This window comes from Phalaenopsis equestris, unplaced genomic scaffold, assembly GCF_001263595.1.
Source record: "Phalaenopsis equestris unplaced genomic scaffold, ASM126359v1 Scaffold000347, whole genome shotgun sequence".
Lineage (NCBI taxonomy): Eukaryota > Viridiplantae > Streptophyta > Magnoliopsida > Asparagales > Orchidaceae > Phalaenopsis > Phalaenopsis equestris.
In genome coordinates this window covers 1,091,446-1,114,961 of record NW_018164789.1, presented here as the reverse complement: position 1 = coordinate 1,114,961, position 23,516 = coordinate 1,091,446, and the positions used below count along the sequence as shown (strand labels likewise).

The 23,516-nt window shown below is 36.3% G+C and overlaps 2 protein-coding genes across 4 annotated transcripts in view; one reads left to right on the top strand and one right to left on the bottom strand.

Annotated features, from left to right (window-relative positions):
- LOC110026011 (LRR receptor-like serine/threonine-protein kinase ERECTA) overlaps positions 1–14,027 on the top strand; it is a 27,094-nt gene extending 13,067 nt beyond the window's left edge. The window contains exons 2-27 of the mRNA XM_020726749.1: positions 6,308–6,446; positions 6,542–6,613; positions 6,709–6,780; positions 6,872–6,943; positions 7,026–7,097; positions 7,175–7,246; positions 7,372–7,443; positions 7,545–7,616; positions 7,706–7,774; positions 7,862–7,933; positions 8,345–8,416; positions 8,589–8,660; positions 8,737–8,808; positions 8,915–8,986; positions 9,055–9,126; positions 9,211–9,282; positions 9,370–9,441; positions 9,511–9,582; positions 9,887–9,958; positions 10,046–10,114; positions 10,197–10,268; positions 10,382–10,467; positions 10,581–10,706; positions 10,789–11,136; positions 12,163–12,533; positions 13,364–14,027. Coding sequence (XP_020582408.1) covers positions 6,308–6,446; positions 6,542–6,613; positions 6,709–6,780; positions 6,872–6,943; positions 7,026–7,097; positions 7,175–7,246; positions 7,372–7,443; positions 7,545–7,616; positions 7,706–7,774; positions 7,862–7,933; positions 8,345–8,416; positions 8,589–8,660; positions 8,737–8,808; positions 8,915–8,986; positions 9,055–9,126; positions 9,211–9,282; positions 9,370–9,441; positions 9,511–9,582; positions 9,887–9,958; positions 10,046–10,114; positions 10,197–10,268; positions 10,382–10,467; positions 10,581–10,706; positions 10,789–11,136; positions 12,163–12,533; positions 13,364–13,729 — 2,870 coding nt within the window. The 3' untranslated portion in view covers positions 13,730–14,027. The remainder of the gene's footprint in view (positions 1–6,307; positions 6,447–6,541; positions 6,614–6,708; positions 6,781–6,871; positions 6,944–7,025; positions 7,098–7,174; positions 7,247–7,371; positions 7,444–7,544; positions 7,617–7,705; positions 7,775–7,861; positions 7,934–8,344; positions 8,417–8,588; positions 8,661–8,736; positions 8,809–8,914; positions 8,987–9,054; positions 9,127–9,210; positions 9,283–9,369; positions 9,442–9,510; positions 9,583–9,886; positions 9,959–10,045; positions 10,115–10,196; positions 10,269–10,381; positions 10,468–10,580; positions 10,707–10,788; positions 11,137–12,162; positions 12,534–13,363) is intronic.
- A 1,273-nt stretch (positions 14,028–15,300) lies between these two features.
- Positions 15,301–23,516, bottom strand: part of LOC110026033 (fatty-acid-binding protein 2) — a 19,491-nt gene continuing 11,275 nt past the window's right edge. For 2 of the 3 annotated variants that reach the window (XM_020726783.1, XM_020726782.1), the window contains exons 4-11: positions 20,199–20,274; positions 19,921–20,023; positions 17,916–17,984; positions 16,923–16,959; positions 16,762–16,836; positions 16,631–16,682; positions 16,492–16,536; positions 15,301–15,807 (exon numbers count right to left, since the gene is read on the bottom strand). In XM_020726783.1, coding sequence (XP_020582442.1) covers positions 15,710–15,807; positions 16,492–16,536; positions 16,631–16,682; positions 16,762–16,836; positions 16,923–16,959; positions 17,916–17,984; positions 19,921–20,023; positions 20,199–20,274 — 555 coding nt within the window. In that variant the 3' untranslated portion in view covers positions 15,301–15,709. Of the gene's footprint in view, positions 15,808–16,491; positions 16,537–16,630; positions 16,683–16,761; positions 16,837–16,922; positions 16,960–17,915; positions 17,985–19,920; positions 20,024–20,198; positions 20,275–23,516 lie in introns of those variants that run through there. The other variant, XM_020726784.1, reaches the window with a different exon arrangement.

Genomic DNA, 23,516 nt, shown 5'->3' with positions numbered 1-23,516 from the left:
CAGGGGCCCGAAAAGAGGGTATACCGGTAAGACAGTGACCCGAAGGTAGGCATGCCGTAGCGGCAGCGGCCCGAAAAGATGGTATAATAAGGCAGTGACCCGAAAGAATGCAACTCAAGGAGATGATATCGATCATGCAGACAAACATGTACATGCACATACACAACATGCAAAGGAGCAAGTGGTAGGTCGATCCAGATGGAGCATCTGGTCAAACCAATGTATTGTGTCAACCGGATCTGGGTAGCCGGCTGAAACACAAGTGATGTGACCGGTTTGGTATAACCGATCGAGGCACAAGTGGTGTCGGTGCAGGTGCAAGTGCAAGATATAAGATGCACGTGCACGTGCAAGTGCCAAGTGCAAGGTGCAAGGTGCAAGGTGCAAGGGGCAGGTGAAGGATATAAGATGCGAAGGTGCAAGGTGCAAGGTGCAAGGTGCAAGGTGCAAGGTGCAAGGTGCAAGGTGCAAGTGCAGGTGCAAGGTGCAAGTGCAAGATATAAGGTGCAAGGTGCAAGGTGTAAGGTGCAAGTGCAAGTACAAGTTTGATATATGACACACAATATGTAACCGAGGGGGAAGCTCTCCACGGCATTGCGAAATGTGCTAGCTACAAAGTTTTTCCCATTTCGCGAACTCCTCCAGACTTTGCAAAACGAGAAAGCTACAAAGCTTATCTCGCTTTACCAAGTCCGACCTCCCAACTTCTCCAAGTAAAGCTGGTGAACCCAAAGCAAGAGGAGTGAGGGACTCCGACCCATCAGGACTTGTGCTAAGGCTCACAACAAATGGGAGCCACTCGGCTCTACGAAGGGCGTTTGGTTACGCACAGGAAGTCCTAACCTAAAGGCTAGCTCTAGGAAATCGACGATCCATCACACAGGCACGTCGTCGCGCCGACCATGCCGGCGCACGCACCCCGTGTGGGCGATCGAACCCACACGCCTAGACACCACTAAACCTAAGGCTAGCTAGGAGTTTAGGGGATCTCACCACCGCGAAGGTTGTAGGCGTGTTCTCTTTAGTTGCTCCAAGTCGTCGACGTCCAGTCCGTGCTCCAGTGTATCCCACAATGAATCAAGCAAAGAGGAGAATAGGAGATAGGAAACAATGAGGTCTGCTTTTCGGTGAATCTCGCAACAAAACAACGGGAAAGCAGGAAATAACAGGTGAGGTACGCAAAACGACCCAAAAAATAATATTTTGGCATATTGTGAAGTACAAAAAATAAATAATTTATATATATATATATATAACCAAAATATACCTTCGCAAGAGAGTTCGCTCGACGAGACGACGGCAAATGAGGGGAACCCAAGAGGTAAAAGACGTCTGCGCCTCCTCGAACAGCGACAACGCTCGCTGTCCGGCGACGTCGAAATGCTCCGGTGAAGTATTCGACTGCCGGGAAGGTAAAATGGCGAGGTGAAGGAGTTAGCTCGCCGGTGGTGCACACTGAGAGCGAAGGAAACATGAAGGAGAGCCCAAAATATGTTATTCTCCTTGCTGTTTTTTTTTAGCGAAAATATGACACCTGTGAATCACAAGGCCAGCGACGAGGAAGAGATCCAGCGAATGAGAAAGAGGAAGCCCGCGGTGGCCGGACAAAAGGGGAATAAATCGGTGAGGGAGGAACACCGGCGGAGGACGCCATGGTTTTGACAGTCTAGAAGCACATATGGCCGGCGAGGAGGAAGAATGACCATGGGCGAGGGAGATTCAACTACCTTTTCCGGGGAGTGGAGGCGGGATCTGACGGCGACGAGGCACTCCGGCCGGCGAGCAAAGGGCGAAGAGCAGCTGTCCGGCGTGCGGTTTCACGAAGAGGCGAGGTATCGCCAGGGAGGAGTCGGTTGTGTCACGATCCAAAGGAGAGAGCGTCAGATGCGTCGTTTCTCCCTATATATATATATATTGTAATTTATTTTGTTCTTTTCTCATGAGAGAGAAACTCAAGCTTCATGGGAGAGGGTGAGGCGTGTGTAACTTTTTTTGAGAGAAAAATGTATTTTTTATAATAATAATAATAATAATAATATTATTATTATTATTATTATTATAACTCCGCATCTTTTTTTTGCCGAACACGTCATCGCGATAAAATGAACATCTCCCTTAGGTAAAATCGACGTTCCAGACACACTGGTGTGGCCCGTTTTATCGTTTGGGGTCATTCGGACCACTTTTTCAGCAATTTGAGTCAAAATGATAATCTGCACATTTTAAGCCCGCACGCGAAACTGTGGTGCAACGAGCGTCTTTTCCAAGTGGAATTGACGTTCTGAACTCACTCATGCGATCTGTTTTGTCGTTTGGGGAAATCTGAACAAGCTCGCTGGTGCTCAGGTCAATTTGCGCAATTTGAGCCATGCTCAGGTCAATTTGCGCCAAATTCGTGCATGGCGCGCGATAATAAATTTTCGTCGATCACAGGTGGACACTTTATACTTATGACATCAAAAAATTGATGCCAACACGATCATTTGAATCGTATACGATCTCCTAATCATTCCTTCTCCTGTTCTCTGGTCTATATGAGGCTTTCGTTGGTGCGTTTCAAGGGGCAAAAAAATCTCTTAGAGGGGGGAAAACTCTGTCATTTTCTTCTCTCACTTACTTCTTTAATCTGTTGTACTTGGGTTGGTTTTCTCTTATTGTTTGAGGAAAGATTGAAGTGGAGGAGTGCTTTGAAAATTTCTGTGTGGCTTTTCTTTGCTTCAGGGAGGTACTTTCTCCCCCCTCTGTCTTGTCTTTCTTCGGTTTTCTCACTGCCGAGCCCCTTAGCTTAGTGCATTGGACGATACAGCATGCTTACATGATATTATACTTATGTTTTTTTTGAAATACTTGGTACTCAAGCATCTAGAAATGAAAATGTGAGCATGTTCTAGGAGTTAGAGTTGATTACTTGTTTAAAGTGGTGAAACTATGACATATTTCTATTTATTGTAGCATATTTCTATTGGAAGCATTTAGGAGGGTTGAAAGAAACATGACTTTGAGATTGAGACAATGTTAGCTCCTCTTGTAAGCATGTTAGGATATGTATCATGAAGTTTTTCATTTATTCTTATCTAGCATGAGACATTGGAAAGTTTATTTGGTCATTCACGCATGTGGGGCTTGGTTTTAGCTCTTGTGGTTGCCTCATTTGTTCCAAATCTATATGGAGTATGAAAAGATTTATTTTGAAAGTCCCTCGGAACTTATTTTGAAGGCTTGGTGTTTGATTTATCACTGTTCTTTCTTGTTCAAGTATTGGTTGAAAAAAAAAGAATTTTTGGAGGCCTTGAAATGTTAACTTTGAGGTTTATGCATGCTTCTCTACTTCACGTTATTCTTCTCATATGAAACATAGGTTGAGGTGGATTTGTTTTAGCCACCGGATGACACGGTTTTTGGTTTTTGCTGGGCTTGATTTTAGCCTCTATTGGGGCTCGGTTTCGCTTGATCTAGTCTTTTTTTTTGCATACTTGTGAAGCTTATTTTGGCATGGGATCTGTATGTTGTTGGCTACTCCAAGTCCAATATATGTGCAGGTTTTATCCCCAAATGATTTAAAGTTGGTGCAGGGCGTGGTTTTACTTGTTCTTGACCCTACTCAAGAGTTTGGCTTGGTTTGGCTTGGTTTGGCTTTGCCTTTTCTGGACCTTACCCGAGAGCTGGTTTGGAGGGTGGGCTCGGTTTTGCTTGCTTTGACCCTGTTTTGGCCTTGAATGACTCGGTTTTAGCTTTCCTTGGAGCTCGAATTTACTTGCTTTGGCTCTTACCCGAGAAGTGGTTTGGAGGAGGGGCTTGATCTCGTTTGTTCTGGCTATTACCCGAGAGCTTGTTGAGAGCCTGTTTTGTGCCCCTTTTTCTACTCCTACCCGAGAGCTTATAGTGGAACTGGCCCGTGCCTTGCCCTACCTGTGAGCCTGTTGGTGGGTCATTCAGGATTGTTTGGCTCTTCTTGTTGAGCTTGATTAGCTTGAATTTTGTTGATGAATCAAGTTTGTCATCCAAAAAATTATAATCATTTTATTTATCATCTTATGTATATCGAGGGAGCGCGGTAAAATAGCTAATGGTATTTCTTTGGTTGCCTGGGTTTTGAGCCTTATTTGTTGGTTCCTTTTGTCGCTTTGGTCGAGAGCGTTAGTGGCTGTTAGTGGTGGTCCTTCCTGTTGGTTGCCTCGGCCGTGAGCTTTGGCAGCTTCCCCTTTTACTTTTTGGTGGCCTTGGTCGTCGGCCTTAGCAGCTGTTCCTTGCTGCCCTGAACCGTGAGCCTTAGTAGTTGCCTCCCTTGTGGGTTGCCTTGGCCGAAAGCCTTAACTGCTGTTCATCTCTTTGTATTCAGCTTGGCTGTGAGCATTTATGTGATTTTAGCAAGATGTTTTTATGCTTATTTAACATGAAGCTTTTGATTACATTTGGAATTGGATGACTTTGATTTTGGCATGATTTTGAAAGTATAAATGACTGCTGTCTCCGGGATACTTTCCTTCTAGTTGTGGAATTTAAAAATTCATTTTCAGGGGAGCATATGGTTGAATTAAATTGAATTCATAAAGGATGTTTCGAGAGTTTGACATTAAAGTTGTGATATCGTTTGAGTGCAGGCTCGGATATGTGTGGATATGTAGTTAATGGTAGAGCCATGTGTGCGATCGTCACATTGACTTGGGTTGATCCACTTATAAAATTAAAAAAATGATATCCTTTCGGATTGATTCAAGGATCTTAGGGCCTTCTTTTTCAGGTCTTTTCGTCATGAGTTTTTCAGATATTTTATATTCAGATATTTTATAAGATATTTTATAAGAAACATGTTGAAGTTGTACAGTGTATAGCATAACAGTAGAGTATGTAGCACAAGACAAGCAGTAGAGTATGCAGTAAAGAAAGCGGTACAACTTGCGGTGTAAAGAAAAGTAAAAGGTACAGCAGGGAAGTGATTACTTCAAGGATCTTAGAAAACTTAAACTGGTCACGACAAGGAGTTTGGAACTAGCGCGGTGGGCAGCATGACTATCTTCAACAGCAGAACATATATTCCCCAGCTAAATCATTCCTTCCTTAAAATTAAACAACAATTTATAGGATTTCGAGGTCGTTCGCGTGGTGCGACATAAATCCTCAACTTTTCTTTTAGGCATTTGTACAGCTCTACTGTACAATCTAAGCCCTAACTCGTTTTAGGATTCCGAAGTTGTCGTTCGTCACGACCTAAATTCTCTGTGATCGTTTCATATGAATGTAAGCCCTAATTAAATAAAATTGATAAAATTGGCAAAAATTGGCAAGATGAAACACTTGAATAATTTTTCCTCGAAACTGAAGCCAAACCATAGGGTAGACTGAGAAGTCACCGAGGATCTCCTCTGGTCTGTGACATCCTCAATGTTTTCTTCCTTTGGATTCTGTAATAAATGTTTCAAATTTGAGTCATTCCCCTTTCACATTTCTTTGTCCGATTTCGTTGAAAAGTCCCACATTTTGAAGTCCTTGAAGATAATTTTTCCTGATTTTTATCGAGAGTATTCTTAAGTGACTTCGGTCATTTAAGATGTAATCATTTAAGATGTAATTAACTATAGAGGTTTGCCCTTATAGGAAGATTTTCCGAACCCAGCTTAAAATACACCCTATTTAATTTTTTATATTAAATAGGAAAATTTGTCAGCAAATAAAACGGTTTCGCAGACCAAACGTATGTCAAATATTTCTTAGTTTATTTGATCAAGTCTCATCCTCAAGTCTTGTGTTTATCCCTCGGGATAGATACAGAGTTTGAGGTAAAGTGTTCTTTTATTTAAACTGTGAAAATTATGGGGTCAGTTTGATTTCATATTTTTCTAAACTTAAATCTATATGTAAATTAAAACGTCCTTCTGAAGCGGGCGACGAGATTTCGATTCCGGCGACCGACAACTTCTTACGGGCAACACACCCCAACTTTTTATCGCCGACAATGACATACAAATTAATGAGAATTTTTATGGAAATATAATTTCTATAACATGATTATTTTATAGAATGAAGTTCTGAGATGTAGGCTTAAGCATTTAGTTATTTTGAACATATCAAAGTATCATTTCATACTTTCATTCATAATTTTCTCTTTAGTCATTTGAGTTTTTGCAATGGATATTCTTTGTTTGCTTCTTGAAGGATTTTTGTTTTTAATGGCAAGCCTAATGGTTCTCTTTGGTCGCAAATCTAGTTGGTATTGTGTAGCTTGTTGGAGGCGCACTCTCGAGTTTTTTGGATATAGCTTGAATGATGTATTTTTATGCTTATGGCTTTGGAACCCATTCCTTTTCAGGTTTGACACTTTTAGAAATCAAGAAGTCATTTCACAATGTTGGTGATGTCCTCTATGACTGGACTGATGCTGCTTCCTCAGATTATTGTTTCTGGAGAGGGATAACTTGTGACAACTTGACCTTCACAGTCATCTCACTGTGAGAAAACTCTCTTTATCATAACCTGAAATTGCAATATGATTTGTGATAAGGTTTTTTAATTCTTCGATGTTTTTTCTTTTTCCTTAATTCAGCAATTTATCGGGTTTACATCTCGATGGAGAGATCTCTCCAGAGATAGGAAATCTCAGAAGTCTTGTCACACTGTAAAGTTTTATCCATAATTTAACCAAATTATATGTAATTTCTTGGGTTTGCTGGACTTTATTTATAGCCTGATTCATTTTGTATAATTGATTAGTGACCTTAAATCAAACCAACTTTCTGGACAAATACCTGATGAGATTGGTGATTGTTCCTTGCTAGAAATACTGTGAGTCTTCATTTACATTTTGTTGCGACAGATACATTATAATTTTAGCTTACTGTTGTAGCTGACATTTTTTCATTTTTCTTTGTATTAGAGATTTATCATTTAACAATATCCATGGGGATATACCATATTCAATATCAAAATTGAAAAAGTTAGAAAACTTGTAAGTTTCATGAATTAAGATACTAGGAATTCTTCTTCAATTCAATTCTGTAGAACATTAAAGCTTGTTGTCCATATTTCAGGGTGTTGAAAAGCAATCAGTTCACCGGTCCCATTCCATCAACGCTCTCACAGATTCCTAATTTGAAAATTTTGTATGTATTTTACTGCAATTTTTCTTTATTCGGATCAGTTCTCTTAATGTTGACCATCTTCTTCTTTATTGTTCCAGGGACTTGGCTCAGAACAAGTTGAGTGGGGAGATACCCAGGCTTCTTTACTGGAATGAAGTATTGCAATACCTGTGAGTGATCCTACCAGCATTAGAATATTGAAAGAAGTTACAAATTTGTGCAGCATGGCAAATTTATGGTTGTGTGCAGCAATGAATTCTTTAAATTGTTTTTTATTTTTATTATTTTTTTTCAGGGGGTTGAGAGGAAACAATTTGGAGGGAAGCCTATCTCCGGATTTGTGTCAGTTAACCGGGCTTTGGTATTTGTAAGTTGCTGACTCCTAAGGCTGTGTGTGATTAGAGTAACCAAACCATGGTTTGAATATAATAGTTATTTATTAACAAAATTTATATATTTATTATTCAGTGATGTCAAAAACAATAGTTTGAAGGGGACTATACCTGAAAGCATTGGAAACTGTACAAGTTTTCAAGTTTTGTAAGGGCACCGAACCTACTTTTTTTTCCCCATACTTTTAATGAACTGTATAACTATAATCTTACTCCATATATGCATAATTGATATAGGGATCTGTCGTACAATCAGTTCTCTGGAGAAATTCCCTTCAATATAGGTTTTTTGCAAGTTGCTACACTGTATGTGATTGTCAAATGAATCTCATGTTTCCTTCTTGTTAGATTTGCAGATATTTGTTAACATATTTACCCGAAATTTCATACCAGATCGTTGCAAAACAACAAGTTTACAGGGTCTATTCCTCCTGTTATTGGACTTATGCAGGCTCTTGCTGTATTGTAAGTCATATAATTCTTTGATTTTTGGAAGACTTACATGTATACTACTCAAATCCTATGTATTTGCATATCTGGCTTCTAACTATAATGTTTGCATATATGCCACCTTCCTATACATGTAAAGTTGTATTTCACTATTTAAAAGTTAAAATAAAGGTAAAATATTTGGGGGTATAAATGTTGAACCTAAAAATTAGTTGTTAGATATGTAAATACATAAGAATTGGTGGTGTTTATTCAATTACCTTTTTCTTTTTTCACATTCAAGGAAGAAGCTTCCATGTCTTTTGCTCTCGAAGATTTCGAGGCTTCGTGTTAGCCTGTGCTAATTTACTTGATTTTCTTGCTTGCTTATAATTTTATGAATCTGTTAACGATGAAAATTATTCTAAATACATTTTTATGCTTCAGAGACCTGAGTTGTAACCTTCTAAGTGGACCAATCCCTCCAATTTTGGGGAACTTAACCTATACAGAAAAGCTGTAAGTTTACAATTATATCAAGTAACTTTTTGCTATTATTAGAAGTTTCCATGCTATAATTTTATTAAAAGGTTTTGATTTTGCTTCTTTCTACATTGAACCTATTCTATGTGCTTATAATCATTTTTTTTTTGTTTTTTTTACTAAACTGAATCTTATGTGGGTTGTTTAGGTATTTGCAGGGCAATAGATTAACTGGACCTATACCACCTGAGCTTGGTAACATGACGATGCTTCATTACTTGTAAGCGGTAATTTTGCAAAGTTTCATTTTTGAAATTTTTTTATAAGTTTGCATCTTAGAGTTTACAGCCATGCAGGGAATTGAATGACAATCAGCTTTCAGGGAGTATTCCACCTGAGCTTGGGAAGCTAACTGATTTATTTGACTTGTAAGCTCTTGCTAAAATTGAATATTTTTTTTTTCTGTAAATAGAATTATCCTTTCATTGCCTTAGCGTCGAGAATGGAAATCGAATAATGTAATAAATGTCTTAGGAATATTGCGAACAATTACCTTGAAGGGATTATTCCTGATCATTTGAGCTCATGTGTGAATCTTAACAGCCTGTGAGTATTCTCTTTTAATTGCACTCTTTCTTGTAGGTAACTGTATTAACTAATACATCTTTTTACAGTAATGCCCACGGAAACAAGTTGAATGGCACCATTCCGCGTTCATTTAAGAACCTTGATAGTATGACATACTTGTAAGTTAATATAAAATGTTTTCAATTTTCACATATGTATTCTGTAATTTTGCATTTGTCATAGTGATTATATGTTAATGACAGGAATCTATCTGCGAACAATTTGAAAGGTCCGATTCCTGTCGAGCTTTCACGAATAGGAAATTTAGATACACTGTAAGACTTAATGAATTTTGAAGGGTGGTCTTTGAAAAAATGATGATAATTGTTCAGTTTTTTCTGATATTATTTATATTTATGCAGTGATATATCATCTAACATGATCAGTGGTCCTATTCATTCCTCCATTGGTGATCTTGAACATCTTCTTAAGCTGTGGGTTCTATAACCCTATTTTTCATGGCTTTTCTTCTCTTTTCTAATGTTTTTCTTGATCTGATTTAGGAATTTGAGCAATAATCATCTATTTGGTTACCTTCCTCCTGAGTTTGGAAACTTGAGGAGTGTCATGGAGATGTAAGCAATCTATTGAAAATCAACCATTTATACGAGTTTTATTTTAGGTAGTTTCACATACATACCCCACAATTTCTATGTATTTTTACACTCAACACCTAAATAACACACTACCTATGCATAAAGCATTTTGTTGTGATATTAAAGATTTGAGTGTTTTCAATGTGAAAAATTGAACTTTTTGTGGTAGATATATAAACTCATATGAATTGTGTGGTATTTAAATGTCTCTTTATTTTATTCATTAATTTTTATATGCTTATTGCTCCTCTTCTAATTCTTGTTGCCTTCAAAATTATTGCAGTGATTTATCTAGAAATCATCTCTCAGGTTGGATCCCCCAGGAATTTGGATTGCTTCAAAACCTCATTCTGTTGTAAGTCTCTTCCTTTATGCTGAAATAAGTGAAACAATTATTAGGTAATTGTATGTAATATCATCCTTGAATTCTCTCTCTCGGCAGAAAAATAGAAAACAACAATTTATCCGGCAGCATAATGTGCTTAACCAACTGCCCAAGTCTTTCTGTCCTGTAAGTAAATAAGATTTTGGTTTTCAAAATTCCTAATTAGTTTTTATCAAATAGTTTTAATTGTATTAACAATTGCGAGCAGCAATGTTTCGTACAACAAATTTGTTGGTGATATACCAATCATCAACAATTTCTCGCGCTTCTCCCCTGAATGGTTGTGATTTCTTCCTACAACAAATTTGGTTTTTGATTATTATTATTATTTTTTTTAATTTGAGTGGGCTCTTGTTGATCATTTATTAATTTGTTTGTTTATGTTGATTATAGCTTTATAGGCAACCCTGGTCTGTGTGGTGGTTATTGGCTTGGTTCTCAATGTGATTCATCCAATCCATCTGGAAGAGCAAAACAAGGTCAAATTTTTTATTACATTTTCAAGTCCTTACATTTAAACTTAATTAGTGCCAGCAACAAGCTTGAAATTGGTTCTCAATGTAATTTCTCTATTAATATTTTATGTCTACAGCTACAATGTCAAAAGCTGCCATTTTTGGAATTGCTTTGGGTGCTCTACTCATTCTTCTGATGATACTAGTAGCAGCATGCAGACCACACAAACCCCCAACTTTTCCGGATTATCCACAAAAGCCAAGTAATTTTTATATGGCATCTTATGATCATATAACCAGAACGAGTTATTTCCATTACTCCGCCCATGTTTGTTCTTCCTGCAGTTACGAACGTGTCGCCTAAGCTTGTGATCTTACACATGAACATGGCGCTTCATGTATACGATGACATAATGAGGATGACGGAGAACTTGAGCGAGAAATATATCATTGGATATGGTGCTTCGAGTACTGTGTACAAGTGTGTGCTTAAGAACTGCAGGCCTGTTGCCATTAAGAGGATTTACTCGCACTATCCTCATTGCCTGAAGGAGTTTGACACAGAGTTGGAGACACTTGGAAGCATTAAACACCGAAATCTTGTCAGTTTACAGGGATATTCTCTCTCGCCATTTGGAAATCTTCTATTTTATGATTTCATGGAGAATGGAAGCCTTTGGGATCTTCTCCATGGTAATATATTTCAGAATATGGTGAAATTTTATTTGATTTTAGGAAGATTTATTACATGCCACTTAATTCCTATGTAATATATTTACATATATAACACCTAAACTTCAATTTTTATGTTGGCTTACTTATGCATGATGTATTTATTTTTATTTTTTATGAAAGATTTGTGTGGAATAAATGTAAATAAGTTTAGATATGTAAATCCATAGGAATTGGGTGTTATGTATATGAATGCCCCTTGATTTATTGACTGGTCAACATGAGTTTTATGCATCAACATAAACCCCTCAAATGTCTAGATGTTATTTTTATGCGTCGTTTGAGCGCATTCAAGATTGTTGCTTTTTCAAAATGTGAAGTGGATATATTCATTAAAGGGTTGTAGTAGCTCCAGTGGCACTCGCAGATGGTTTGGTCACATTCAACATCGATCATCTGAAAACGTTGATCATCTGATAACCCTGTTAGGAGAGTAGATGTTTTAGATTTGACTTATGCTAAGAAAAGAAGAGGTAGGCCTAAAAAGACTCGGGCATATTGTATAAGAAATAATCTTAATTTATTAGAATTAAATGGAAATATGACACTGAATAGGAAACCCTAAACAGAGAAAAAGGATTAATGTAGCCAAGGATAAAGTCTTTTTATATTTGTTGGATGAGTGCATTCAAGGTCATTTTGTTTATTCAAAATGTGTTTTTTATGTGCACAGTACTAATGTATTTAAATGTCTCACACCTATACTTTCTTTTTTACACACACAACGCTCAAATCTTCAATATCACAATAACACTAGCATCATTATCATTTTTAAAGAGTGAAGTACACCTTTTCATGCATAGTTTTATAGCACGATAATGCTACCTAATTAATTATGAAAGTGTAGGTGTGAGATATGTAAATGCATAAGAATTGTGTGCTAGGTATGTAAATTTTCCCAATCATTAAATGCCTACTTTTAGATGATTCTGAATAGTTTTACTAATCAAAACCAGCTAAATTTGTTTTCTTGTTTCTTGAAAAAAGGTCCTTTGAAAAAGAAAAAGCTCGATTGGGAAACTCGACTAAAAATTGCCCTGGGAGCAGCAGAAGGGCTGGCTTACTTACACCACGACTGCAGCCCGCGGATCGTTCATAGAGATGTGAAGTCCTCTAACATACTTTTGGACAAAGATTTTGAGGCCCATTTGACTGATTTTGGTATCGCAAAATTCCTTTGCGTGAACAAAGCCCATACATCCACGTATGTGATGGGAACTATCGGCTACATTGACCCCGAATATGCTCGAACTTCTCGACTCAATGAGAAGTCTGATGTCTATAGTTATGGCATTGTACTGCTGGAACTCCTCACCGGCAAGAAGGCGGTGGACGATGAATGTAACCTGCATCAGCTGGTAATGATTTAACATCTGTTGATTAATCCTGTTTTTATTTTAAAATGATTTACATGTATACAACTCAATTCTTATGTATTTACATATGTTACACCCAAACTTCAATTTTTGCATGCATATCATCTTAGATATATGCATGAAAAGGTGCATTTCACTTTTTTAAATGTTAAAATGATTGTATTTTTTATGTGACGTGAAAATTTTGTGTTATTATTGTGAAAAGTAAAGTTTAGGTGTAACATATATCACACAATTTTTAAGTATTTACATAACGCATACCAATCAAAACTTTATCATTACATCTCTATGTTTCTTGAAAATGAAATACACCTTCTCATGCATAGGTTTATGACAACATGTTATATGTACAAATGACAAACTTTGGGTGTTAGATATGTAATTATATAAGAACTGTGTGATATGTATGTAAATTTAGGGACAAGCACATGGTTTGGATTCTTTGCTTGTAATGTAAAGGCTTATGTTTCGCTGCCTGTAAGATTCAGGCTAAGTGGATTTTGTAAATCCAGTAATCCAAATGCTCTAAATCCATATTAATATTTGGTTCAATTTAAAATTAAATCTATTAAATTCATTTATGGTGTTTGTCATCAATCCACTCCTTTCACTTTCTTCCTAAGCTAAAATTCATTTTCACATAATAATCGGATTTGATTTATGTTAGAAAAGGTAACCGAAGGCTAGGAAAATTACATTTAGCGTAGTACAGATATAATTTGTCTAATCTTATTTCATAAATTAATTTCTCATTGAAATTAATATCAATGTAATAATTTGCCCATTTGTATTTTGTTGATGTTGTGCAACAGATTCTCTCGAAGGCAGCAAACAATGCAGTTATGGAGAGCCTCGAACCCGAGATTTCGGACACCTGCGGTGATCTCGGCACAGTAAAGAAAATGTTTCAGCTGGCTCTCCTCTGCACGAAGAAGCAGCCGTCGGAACGGCCGGCAATGCACGAGGTGGTTCGTCTGCTTAACTTTCTGGCCAAGCCATGCTTGCCTTCATCAACAAAGCATCTTCTCCATTCTCCTCCACTTCTATCAACAATACCAAGCTACATGAATGGGTATTCAGAACTCAAAAACACTGCTGCTCTTACCACTTCTCTTAGCACATCTGATGCCCAGCTCTTCCTCAAGTTTGGTGAGGTAATTTCTCACAAGAATGAGTGACTGAACAGAAGAATTCAGCGTTCAGATGTCAAATTTCTGTTTTTCTGGGGGGGTTTCTGTGAAATTGGGGGAGTTTTTCTGCAAAAAACATGTTGGAGAGCTAGAACTCTTTCGTGGCGTTAGGATTCCTTTTCCATGCGTAATGAGAGTGAAATTCAGGAACTTTGCGAGCAAATTAAGAAATGATGAGAGTGCAATGTTTGTATTGGGAAGTTGTAAAAATTTCTGCTTTTTGGAGGGTTTTATTGAAATTTCGCTATGATGGTAGCTTAGTTAAATGTCAACCATTGTTGTCTGGGCAGGCGATGGATATGGATTCGTTTGATTCAAAATTGAGTTTTTAATTAATTTTCAAGTGTCTCTTTACAACTGAAAATTCAATCTAATTTAAAGTAAAATTATCATATAATTTTTTCCTTTCAAATGTATTTAATTTTCTAAACTAATATCATTCAAAATTTGAATTTCTTTAATTTAATGGATATAAAAACTGAACAAATTGAATCAATCAAATGAATTTGATTTGGTTAGATTCTTTTTATTCATATGAATTTATGTATCTCACAGCTAAACTTTCATGTTTACAGGCATGACCTTATGAATAAAAAGATGAATTTAACTATTCAAATGAATAATTAATATAACAAGAAATGAGTTCTATGTAAATGCCACTATGCTTCAAATTGTAATTCAAGAGCCAGAAACCAAAGATGTCTCATCAATGGTCTAATGCATCATCCTACATTCATGGCTTGCCCACCCGAAAGTAACAAGATAACAATATTTATAGATAATTCAACTTAATAGCAGATAGGGCTGTCAAAATTGCTCGTTTGCGAACAACTCGTGTTCGACTCGTTAAGAAGCTCGTGTTCGGCTCGTTAATTTCGTTCGATAAATTAACGAGCCGAACACGAACTAAGATGTATTTGTTCGTGTTCGGCTCGAAATATTACTCATCAAGTTTATATATATATATATATATATATTAAGTATATATTAAGTAGTATTTTAAAAAAAATTAATTGACAACAAGACTACAAAGATTTATAACCAATTAAAATATTGATTAAAAAAATAAAATAATAATTTTTAAATCTTGCTCAAACCCTTATTGTCTTATGGCTACATGATTAGAGTTGTTAAAAGGACTCTTTGTTCGTGAACAGCTCGTGTTCAGCTCGTTAAGCAAACGAACCGAACACAAACATACTTTTTGAGCTCGAAATATAAACGAGCCGAACACGAGCGAGCTCGCTCATGTTCGGGTCGTTTACACCCCTAATAGCATATGCATAAAAATTTAAGCTTTTTTATCTAAATAAAACTTCTGTTGAGAACTGGAGAATTATTAAAGATATTTAGTAAAAATGATCAGATAAATGCTGCCATATAAATTATGCCTTCAGTGTAAATGTGCCTAGTTTTATAAGAGATTCCACGTGCATCGCAGTTCCTTACAAGGGTTGCTAATAAATAGAAAAATAATTACAAATCAAGTTACTGTAAGAAAAAGGAAACATAAATGATTATATACTTAGTAAATTAACATTGAAACTAACTATAGATATTAGAATGCATCCATAGATTATATTTTACACATCAAAAGAATCAATACTAACTCATTATTCATTGTACAAAGAATGCCATCATTCTTACAGGAGCCATAATAAATCCAAATCATTCAAAATATAAAGCTTTTGGCAAGTCCCAGCCCTCTAAAATCAACAGCAGCTAATAGAACTCACTAAAGAATGAGAATGAACACGGTTGAATTTCTTCTGGTAACGCCCGAACTTCATCCTTAACAACTGCCTTTAAAATGCTTCAATCTGATCATTTTTTTTTCTCTATAGAACTAAATCTGGTATATAAATGGACCTCACAATCTGGATCCTCCAGAATAATATTATATTATCCTTATAGGACCCCATTGGCTTAGAAAGCGCCAGAATCCATCAATTAGATGGTTTATTTTGTCTAGCATTTCCTTATGAGTCTGGCAATATTCTCTGCCATATCTTGCTTAACTTGGTGGGAGACAGGAACATCACCAATGTACATGTCAAAGAAAGCCCCTGCAGATGATTCAAAGGAATCAGTTTTTGAGAATGATTTTATCTCGAAATAACAAAAAATTTGAATAACATAAGAAATATTCTTTTACAGCAATCATACTGACTTCAAGAAGCCTGAATTGGGGGGCTGTGCAGTGAAAGATTAAATAGTTCACATTAGTTTACAACTCCAAAAATGGATGAAATGGTGCATGGAGGGTAGCAAATGGGGTGCGTGTGTTCGGATAAGGTTGACTTACGCGGGGCTATGTGGAGGGACCGGCCAGACCTTGGAGGGGGGCCCTCCTAGATCCTAATTTTATTCTTTCCTTAATTCAAACCCTTTGCATTAAATCTAATATCTTTTTATTTCTTGCTATATTTTCTGAGGTCTGATTTTATTCTATTTCTACTTTTAGTGTTTCCAATTAAGTCAAGTTTCTTTTATAAATAGAAGTCTTGTGCCTAGGGTAAAGGGGGCCTTGGCTTTGAAATCTGATTTCTGCTTTGCCTGAATATTTTCTCTCTCAAGAACTGTATCTGATGACGAGGAAGGTGGTTGTAACCCGTCTGAGGCGGTGTTCATCCTCGCATACTAAATTTTTTTTTTGTATTTCTGTGTGCAAGTAGATCTATTCAATAATTGCAGTTTTCATATTTGAACTAAAACACTATGAATCAAGAACAAAGAGGTAAACAACTTACTGCATAAATCTTTGCTCTGAACAGCACCAATATGCCTACCACCAACTGAAGATAAAAGTAATATTAATCTTTGAAAAACAGATATTAACAATCTAATAAAAAGAAGAGACGGTGTTATGTGAAAATAAGAACTACGCACTTTCTGTTATCAGTCGACCATCGGTGGTTCGTCTAAAATCAATTGTTGTGCCCTGAAATATTAAATATTAATTCATCACTGCAGTTCTAATTAAGAAATAGCAGTTGCAATTAGGAACCTAAAAAACTTACTATTGGTAGAGGGATATCTTCCATGAAATAAGAACCAAAAACGCTCAAGCATTCATAATCTGTATTAGGATTCATCTGATTAAAATAGAAAGACCAAGTTTATCACCAACTCATTTCATCACCTCTAGAAACAATTTATGGTAAGAGTTGCCGATTGATACCTTCAGCAATCTAGCGCGCAGTGACTTCTCAAAGGCGCTGAAACATGTAATAACTCAAAGTCATTGAAATGAGTTGCTAGGACTTAACATTGAAGCTAGACATTATAATATAACCAAGATAAATTCTACTACGAGTAAAATGTAGAAAATTCTCATCAACCAACGGAGAAAAAAAAAAAAAAACTATTGCTCATGTTGTGACGGGTCAAAATGGATATTGTCTTAGTTACACATAAAAATGAGTAGTCAAAGATGTAAATAAAAAAGAAAATTTACATACATACCACTCAATTCTTATGTATTTACATATCTAACGCCTAAACTTCAAATTTTACATATATGCCACCTTACATATGCATGAGAAGATGTATTTCACTTCGTAAAAGTCAACATAATAGTATTTTTTATGTGATATGAATGATCTAGGCGGTATTTTAAGTGTATATATGTAAATACATAAGAATTGGGGGGTATGTACGTAAATGCTCCAAAAAAAATGCAGAAACTGATTGAAATGCTTTACACTACAACAATAGGACTGGTTATATTGTATAGAGAAACGTTTCAGCAACAAGGCAGAAAACATCAAAAGGATAAACTGCGTAGGATCTGCAGTTCTAACCGGAACCCGAGTTGCATATTAAGTTGGTCAATTAGAACCCAAATTTTTTGAAATAGGTTCGGATCGGTTGACATTTTTAACACCTATAATGATGATGGCAAGAAACAGCAGAAGCAAAAACAGTAGTTTCAAAAAACGTGAAAAAGAATAAAACGGGATTATAGATTAGACAAAAGATTTTTCTCAATCATGCCTTAAGAGCAGGCCCCAAAAAATAAAACTCATGAGACTAGAAATGAAGCAATCAGCCAACATATTATCGTCCAAATCATATGACTACACTTGATAAATATATTGAAACATATTAAACGCTGCATCTAAAAATTGTGACAAAGCTGATACAAAACCAAAAAAAGAGAAAAGCTACTCACTCCCGCACAGAATTAATTTTTAGTCCGCTGCAATTGACAACCAGCCTAACAGTTAAACCGACATCTTCCCTGCATTGATGTCAGACAACGGTTTTAAGATCATCCTGTAAACCTTAAATAACCAACATATACCAAAATAAGGCACAAACCTGAAACCAAACAATGCATCCATACAAATATTACAGAAGTACGTCCTAAAGAAAGTCAGAACAATAGCAAAAAAACCAAGTCATAGTCCATTAGTCATGTAGGTTTCCTAGTGTTATCGCAAGCAAATAGTTAACTGGAGAATTGGGCAAAAGAGGCCTAGTTAGCAGGGCAGGAAGTTCCTAAACCAGGCCAACTGGGCTCCCTGTTCAGTTTGGGGCGGATGTCCCCTTCCTTGTCCGACTGGGGTTCAAGACCACAGTTGTAATTGTAAAAACACTGTTCTGTCTTTTTAAAGAAGGAAATATCTAAAATGGTCATAACAACTTTTAAAAAATCTAGTTTCCCCTAAATAGTTCTACAGAAATCTATAACAACCCCAAGCGGAACCATATTAAAAGCTTTGTAAAAAATTCAACTTAGTTTGGGCAAGTAACTTTTGATTTAACCAAGCCAATGGTTTTCTACTTTTGCATGATTACATGAGTTCTAGCACATGAAATGCTTATTAACATCTTATCTGAAACATAACTCTTTTAGCTGGCTTCACACATGATCTTATATGACTATTTACGCTATTATTTGATTAACATGATAATGTTATATGAACGGGTTGTTATACATATGTCATGAATTTCGTAAATATGCATCATGGTAATGACATGAGAGATTGCATAATTTATAATATGAATGGAAAGGAAAAAAGGTAACAAGCTAAGGACATAGGAATAATGGCCCCGAATATCAAAAACAGACTTATTGGTTAGTAAGCAAGTTCTCTGCAAGTAGAAAAGTTGACTGAACTGTCTGAATCAGTAAGAAGGGGTAAGGCAGTTGGCTCCTTGCATGGGAGTTTAAAGATAATATAATATGACTTAGTTTACATACATACCAGACAATTCTTATGTATTTGCATATCCAACGCCGACACATTCATACAATATAACTACCATTTTAAAAATGAAATACAAATGCATAAGTTTATGACACCATGGTGTTCTGAGTGTAAATATCAAACTTTAGTTGTTAGATATGTAAATACGTAAGAATTGCGTGGCATGTATGTAAATTCCCCTATGACTTATTGAGAGTGGTTTTGTACTGACGTGGATGGCCAACAGCCATAAGGTAATAATCCTAAATGAGTGATGGAGAATAGATGATGCGTCTAGAACCAATACGACCTATATAATTGAATCATGTCATTGCTTGTCGATAAACCTAAATGATTGACTTAATAATGGGCAATGACTGTAACGAATACGATGAATTGCTATAACTTATCTTTAAGGATGTTCTTTACACTGAATTCTTGCAATATTAGATTGTGTTATATATTAAGTTTTATGCCTATTCTAGCTATTTATGACATTTTTTAGACGTGAACCAAGTGAAATAGACAGAGCGAGCACTAAAGTTTGGTGACTCATAGGATTACTTGACGAGGTATATGTTGATGGACTATTTTTGTCCTTACTTAACAGGTGTTATATAATAATGTTGTTAAACAATTTGCATAATGTTTATTATAGGTGCGATGATATATAGTTACTTGTAACACATGAGATACTATGTGTTTCAATGTGAAGAGGTATTAAATCTATTCCATTGCGAATATGCATTGATTGGTTTTGGGTTGTGTGCCAACACAGAATAATGTATATTTTAAGATCACAAGTTGTTTATTAGTTGATAGATCAACTTCTCTGTCCAGCCAAATCTCATGTAATCTGCCATAATGTAAGAGTTATGCCAGTAGGGTTGTCACACTCATCTTTATGGCAAATGGAATAAGCAAAAATAAAAAAAGAAAAAAACTCAGCTTTGGAATTTATTAAAAAATGAGTATGAGGCATACCGCAGAAGATCTTCATAAAAATCAGAGCAATCCTTTAGCTCAATGGCAGAAACGGAAGCATACTTATGGCCCAATTTCTTACAGATGGAACCAAAATGGACATCTATAAACATAATACAAAAAAAAATTTCAATCACTAATTAGAAAAGCAATCTAAAATAGGTTTCTCTTTGTAAAACAAATATGTAAATACAGGCTAACACAAATAGACTCCTTAGTGCTGCTAGCAGAAAAAGAAGAAAACAATATTCTGAAAGCCATGTCCCAGAGTTACTCACATAAGCCGAATGCATAAATCTTCAAAGATTTGAATTTTATTATTTTCATGCTTCTAAAACCCATTCCAACAAGAACCTGAGAAACATAAGAAACGAACACTGCTCAGAATTTATATACATATAAAAGTGACAAATGTTAAAAGATTTAGTCAGAACATAACTATAGAATAAGCAAAAAAAAAACAGAAGGATTAGAACATCAGATATTTACAGCAACAAAATGCCTTTATCCCACTAAGTGGTTGTGAGTTAACCCAAACGGCCAAACCACAATAAGAAAGCAAATATTATTAACGAAAACAAATATACAGTCACAACCAAACACACTTGAAAGGGAAATACAACAACATACACAAACAAATTCAACTAAAGTGTATATCCTAATGGGGGAAGGCGGTTGGTTATGCATGATGCATGGGAGGTTGGTGTTGAGCAGTAGGTTGGGAAGATGAAAGGTGGGACTGCAGTGGGCTGGCTGAACTGCAGGGGAAAGGGGTGGGTTTGGCTGGTGGGGAGGTGCTGACCCGCAAGAACAGCAGGAGCAGGAGCAGGAGCAGGAGGCAGGTGAGTATTTGGCTGTTGTGTGACTGGCTGGGGGAGGGAGAACGACTGGCTGGAGGGGTGTTAGGGTCAGGAGGACAGGAAGGAAGGGCTGTCCGGAGGTTCCTGCAGCAAGGAGAGGGGATGGCGTCCTCGGTAAGAGGGGGAGCTGCAGGAAGGACAGCAACTGTGGCTGCCCTGGGCAGTTGCAGCGAGAAAAGAGGGCTGCGGCCGTGAAGGGATGGATGCGGGGATAAAGAGATATAGCCGGAGCACCACTCGTCATTGGATATAAGCAATATCAACAGGTTTCTTTTCTACACACCAAAATACTTCTCTAGGAACCTTATCATAAGTGTTTTCTAAATGAACAAAAATCATATGTAGAACCTCAATATTCTCTTGTACTTCTCCATCAAACCTCTCAATAAATATTCAACTTCAATAATAGACTAGCAAGATATGAACATCAAATATTTAAAAGATTAAAAAAGAAAAGCTACCACAAAATCAGGTTAGGAGACAACAAAACAATAAGCTTTTATCCCACTAAGTAGGGTCAGTTACATGATTCCTTTTTCTCTATTGTGTCTTATTGAGTGTTATATTTACATTTAATTCAAATAGATTAAGATCATTTTTATACAATATACCAAAGTCTTTTCAGTTTTATCTCTGCCTTTCTTAACATAAGTCAAATCTATAACATCTATTCTCCTAACTAGATCATCAGATGGTCGACATTTAATATGACCAAACCATCCAAGACGACTCTATTTAATTTTGTCTACCACTAAAGCTAAATCAACTCTTTCACGGATAGATTTGTTTCACATTTTGTATCTAAATGTCAAGCCACTCATCCACCTAAGCATTCCCATCTCAACAACACTTAACTTTCTTCTATGATTCTCTTTTAAAAGCAAGCATTGTACGTCATAAAACATTGTAGGTCTCACCACCATCTTAACCACCATCTTATAAAATTTTCCTAAGTCTAAGCAATACTTTTCTATCACACAATAGGTTAGACGCATTCCTCCACTTCAACCAACCAATCTGAAATTTACTCATAACATCCACATCTATACCATCATCACTCTGAACAATAGACCCGAGTTAACTAAAACATTCACACGTTTTAATGATTTGATCATCCATAGTTACACCTCTATCATTAGAGCTACTACTGAAATTACATTCCAAGTATTCAGTTTTAGATTTACTCAAACAAAGACCTTTAGACAGAGTGTGTCATCTCAAGATAATAATAAAAGAAATAAAAAGAAATATCTTCTAGAGTTAACACAAGCACTTAACTTCCACATGAACCGGATTAAAGCAAATGAATACTTAGTTTTCTATCTAATTTACCCCTTCCTTGGATGCTTTCTTCTATTAAGTCACATAGAAAAAGCATAGAACAACCAAATGCAGCATAGTGACTTCAAAACAATAAAACATTAACATAAGTACAACTTAATGCTTTCTACATGAGTAGATTTTCACATTTTATTAAAAAAAAGCAAAAAGAATATGTCCGTGAAAGGGTTGGAGTAGCTCCAGTGACAGACAAAATAAGAGAGTCGCCTTAGATGGTTTGGTCACGTTAAACGTCGACCATATGGCCCTGTTAGGAGAGTAGATATTTTAAATTTGAATTATACTAAGAAAGATAGAGGTAGACCTAAAAAGACTTGGGCATGTTATGTAAAAAGTAATCTTAATTTATTATAACTAAATGAAAATATGACACTCATTAGGACACAATGGAGAAAAAGAATTTATATAGCCGAAAACCCCACTTAGTGGGATAAAGGTCGGTTGTTCCTGTTTCCTAAAATAACATGATAACCACTTAATCTATTTAACACCATTAGAATTAGAGGCATGTACAATCTCATAAATATTTAAGGACTTTTTATCATGAATCTGATTCATCAAAGCTGTAAGAGTTTTAAATGACTTGGAATGAAAAATATGAATTGTTGATATCTTGTTTATATTGAAGCTTTTGATTGATTAAATGCATTAGTAAAACTAAACTTTTAAAAGGGTATCCTTGAATTTTAACAGATTTTTTCAATTGTTAAATTATAGTGAAATTGACGAAACTCGAACCACATATAATTCTTCTGTTATAAAAACAAGACTCTTCGTCAATGGTTTGCTCTTGAGCTTAAAAATTATATCAAATATTTGGCAGAGGCCCAAATATCGATTTCCCATGCCCTCAGGGCCTATGATGAGAACCCCGCGCCATGTGTCTATAATTCGACCTCCCATGCACCACGGGTGGGATTGAACCCTTGCCCGAGGGGACTGACGGTGACCCTGCATACTAACTTGACACTTGTGAGTGATCGTCGTCGACTGAGAGAAAAGACCTGCAAGCGTACGTGAAATCGTCGTCATGGGAGACGACGGAGAAAAGGAGTGAAGTCGATAGTTTCAACGTCGGGAATCGCCATCAGACAAAACCCTATCAGAGCATGGGTGGGCCTAAACAAAGAGAAACTCAAAAACCACCTGGGCCCAAGGGCTGATATATTAAAGATAAAGATACAGATAGGTTTATATGGGTGGGCCTAAACACCCAACCCACACAGTACAACACACCAAAAAATGTAAAAAATGAATATATATAAAATTAAAAAGAAACCTAAAAAACCACTCGGACGCTGAAAAAGTGTGGGTCATCCCAATCTAGTCTTGCCTCTGGCTCTAATTTTCGGTAAGGATCCAGCTAGCAGATTGGTCAGGTGTTGACCATTACCC